Source organism: Capsicum annuum, chromosome 1 (assembly GCF_002878395.1).
Source record: "Capsicum annuum cultivar UCD-10X-F1 chromosome 1, UCD10Xv1.1, whole genome shotgun sequence".
Taxonomy (NCBI): domain Eukaryota; kingdom Viridiplantae; phylum Streptophyta; class Magnoliopsida; order Solanales; family Solanaceae; genus Capsicum; species Capsicum annuum.
The window spans coordinates 110612697-110616469 of record NC_061111.1 but is presented as its reverse complement, the minus strand read 5'-3'; the positions used below and the strand labels follow the sequence as shown (position 1 = coordinate 110616469).

At 32.4% G+C, this 3773-nt stretch overlaps 1 protein-coding gene across 1 annotated transcript in view; it reads right to left on the bottom strand.

Annotated features, from left to right (window-relative positions):
• Positions 1 to 1902: 1902 nt before the first annotated feature.
• The window catches only part of LOC124897880 (peroxidase 29-like), a 74653-nt gene continuing 72782 nt past the window's right edge, over positions 1903 to 3773 (bottom strand). Inside the window, exons 3-4 of the mRNA XM_047411467.1 lie at positions 3236 to 3288; positions 1903 to 2064 (exon numbers count right to left, since the gene is read on the bottom strand). Coding sequence (XP_047267423.1) covers positions 1903 to 2064; positions 3236 to 3288 — 215 coding nt within the window. The remainder of the gene's footprint in view (positions 2065 to 3235; positions 3289 to 3773) is intronic.

The window sequence follows — 3773 nt, the reverse complement described above, 5'->3', positions numbered from 1 at the left end:
AAAGAAGAAAGAGAAATAGAAGTTAGAGATTAAAGAGAGGAAAAAAAGAAAGAAACAAAAAGAAAGAAACGAAAAAAAATAAAAGTAGGAAAAAATAGAAAAAAGAAGAAGAAAAAAGGTGGAAAACACAAAGAATAAAAAAATATAAAAAAAAGATAATGGTAGTGTTAGGCAAAAAAATATTTAGTTCAACGAGAAAAGTGTGCTTGAAATTTTTTTCTTTTTAAAAATATTGAATTCCATTTTTGGCGCGACTAAATAGGGACTGTATTCATATAAAATATGAATACATACTATCTGTAAAATAGAATACAACGGGCAAAAATCAAATATAGCGACTATAAATGATAATTCTGTAAAATGTGGATATGGAAGGTTGATTTATAGCAAAATGCTCCTATTTTTGAAAGATCCTCTATTAATAATAATAATAATAATAATAATAATAATAATTATAATAAATAAATAAATAAATAAATAAAAATAGTGTAGAAGCAATAGTAGCTGCAATGCATGGTAATAGTAGTATTAGTGATAAGAAGAATAAAAAATAGTAGTAGTGGGCAGCAGTATACAGTAGTAATGGTTTAATAATAATAATAATCTATCATATATTACAAGTGTGAAGGCCTTTAGACAAGTGAATTGAACTTTTTGCTCCTCATTAAAACAATCCTCTTTAGACAAAATCGTCTTTTACCCTTTTCCCTACAATTAAATTCTACAAAATAAATATAATAAAATTTTCCTTTACCCAAATTTTCCCTTACCCGTATTGTCCATATAATAAAATTTTTCTTTACCAGTTTTTTATTTTTACCAAATTTATCTTTTCTCCCTTATATTTTCCTTCACCCGTTTATGTTTTTTTAATCCTATTTGATTCCTACTTGGTTTCTTTCAACCACGCTTTTCCTGTCCTTCTATATAAATGCTTGAGCTTTTTTTCATTGTTCATTGTTGTCCTTTTATATAAACGCTTGGGTTTTTTTTCATTGTTCATTGTTGTCCTTCTCTATAAACGCTTGTGCTTTTTTTCATTGTTCATTGCTATAAACAGATGCGATCTTTCATTATTTTTCGTCTCAACACAGTTTCAACAATTTCAGGTTTTTGGTCGTTATATGATCTCTCCCTTTTTACATTATTAATTTAAACACAATATTACTTGTTATGCCAACTTAAATTGCTAAGCTTAGTTTAGCTTAATGTGACATGTTAGTTCACTATATTTTATTTTCTACTGCTGGAGAACATCAAAGTAGTTGGAGAAGGTTTTGTGAGTACAACCGGGGTCCTTAATGGTGACTGGAATATTTGCACAAGCAGCAAGAGAGAAAGCCATGGCCATTCTATGATCATCATATGTATCAATCTCTGTTACGTTTAAATTTTCTGGTGGGGTGATTATGCAGTAGTCTGACCCTTTTACAACTATTGCTCCCAACTAAAATTACATCCAGAAATGTCAAGAGTGAGAAAAACAAAATAATCGATGCAGTAAAATATCGACAATTTACACTAGCACTTCCTTATATAATGTTGAAACTCTTTATTTGCTTTCAAAAGCACCCAAATACATAGCATGTGGATTTGGTTACTTTGTATGGAGCGTTCTCCTCAGACACCATAAACTACCTAGGGAAACCTCTTTGCACATTTTAATCAGGTTAACAGAAGTTTAACCCATTATGCAGAGAAATACTCTTATATTGAAGAATAGTCTCCCAGGACCCAATCAGCTAAGAATTATATCTTAATCAAAACAAAGTGCTTCAATAAGATTTGAATTCCCAGGAAATAATGCTAGCCATACCGTCTCTTATGGTAGTAGGACAATCAGCAAAAAGTGCAACTACAGCAAGAGTCATGGCAACATCTGGCATTTTGTTCATGTTCACATCAATGGCACGCAAATGTTTCATTCCAGAAAGAGTTCCTTGGAGGTTCTTTAACCATGACGCTATTCTCTGTCCATGTAACTTCTGCCCTCATCTTCTCGAGGACCTCAGCGAACTTAACACCCTCCTTCACATAAGGAACATAAAGATCCAAAGTAGGGCCCTTGTTAGAAAATTACCTTATGCAGTTATAAGACTAAGTTGTAGACCAGACGTTGTACTCTTATTTTTTAGTACTTCAAGATTAAGCTTGTGAATAGAAGAAAAATAGGAAGTATTATGGTGTTGTCACAAATTCTTGTGTATAATATGATTGTCTCCAAAGTCTTAATGTGCAACTTCTTTCTCAATTCATGGAGAGTTATCAGTAAAGAACCAAACCAAATGAATAAAACAATACACACAAGCTAAAACCATCTCCCAGGCAGCTGTTCCTTTGCTCCTTATCTTTGATCTTCCTTATCTAAGCAAGGCTTCAATTTTAGGAGAACTGGACAACAATCAACTACCTACTAACCTTCTACCCTAATTCTTGATCTCCATATCTTTCTATCTAGGGTATCATCATAACATTTTTTATCAACGGTGCTTGGAAGCAGTAGTTGCAAAATTAAAGTTGAACGAGCAATAAGGAAGCAACAATAATCAGTTATAGTAATATAACACAAAAATTTATTACACCAAAGACAAGAGATAAAATTAGAGTGAAATATCCGAAGTGAAGCACGCTGCTTTTGCTAAAAAAGAGTTTTTATTATAGAGTAACACACTTGAGATGCTACTAAAAAAAGGTCCTATTTAAGGAATAAATCTTATACAAATCTTTCATAATTGATTATGTTCTTAAAAACTTAAAATAAGCCATAAGATCTCCTGTATGAAGGTGTTAATATTTGTAAAAGAGGATAAGGAATCAAGACAAACCAACACAAGGGGAAAAATTTTCTACAGGAGTTAAGTACTGGTTAATTGAGGCGGGGATAGGCCTCTTCCCGGAGTTCTCATATGATTTCTATGTGTGTTGAAACTGCATTCGTCATTTTTTAATGACGTATTATGAATAACTTCATAAAACCTTTATAGGACAACCCTATTAATCACAAATAGATAAGACAGGATCATCTTGCCTTGTTCTTTGCTCCAGTTCCCATAGGGCTGCCGCTCCAGTACTCATGTTGAATGCTCCAGGGTAACATATTAGTTGAGAACCTCATTTCATATTAAGAAGCTTTTTGTAGATATCATGGTACAATTAAGGAGAACATATAGTCCAATAAGTTTGCTAACTACTTAAATATGTGAACCATCATACCTCTGGCACTATACAACATTACCAGTTCAGGAAATCTTATATCATGACAAATTCCTATTTCGATGCGTCCAAAATCTGCAAATTGACATTCTCAGTTATGAGATTTGTAAAAGTAAAGTTTCAAGTAGGAATCCTGGAAGGGAAATGAAATAAAGAACCATAAGTGTGATCAGAAACTACTAGCTACACAAGTTAAGCTGAAAAACATAAGATTTAAATCAGAATTGAGCAGGTTAGAGACATGTATGAATGTGCCAGATGTAGGGTAAACAGTTGCACATTCTCTGCTAATATTTTGGGATGACTGATGCAGATAATGTCAATACATTTGACATGCCTGATGGACATTTACTCTCACTTCAGCTCTTATGAGCCTTTTTTTCAGCCTTCTTCTGCTAAAGATGAAATAAAAATGAGAAGAAAGTTACCGAAATTGTCTAAAAGAAACATAATCAAGTACAAACTGATTCAATTTGTAGATTAGAAGCCCAACAACTCATTCATCCTAGATGCATTAGGTATTGTTGAATTATCTTCAGTTCTCACATGAAGATCAAGCT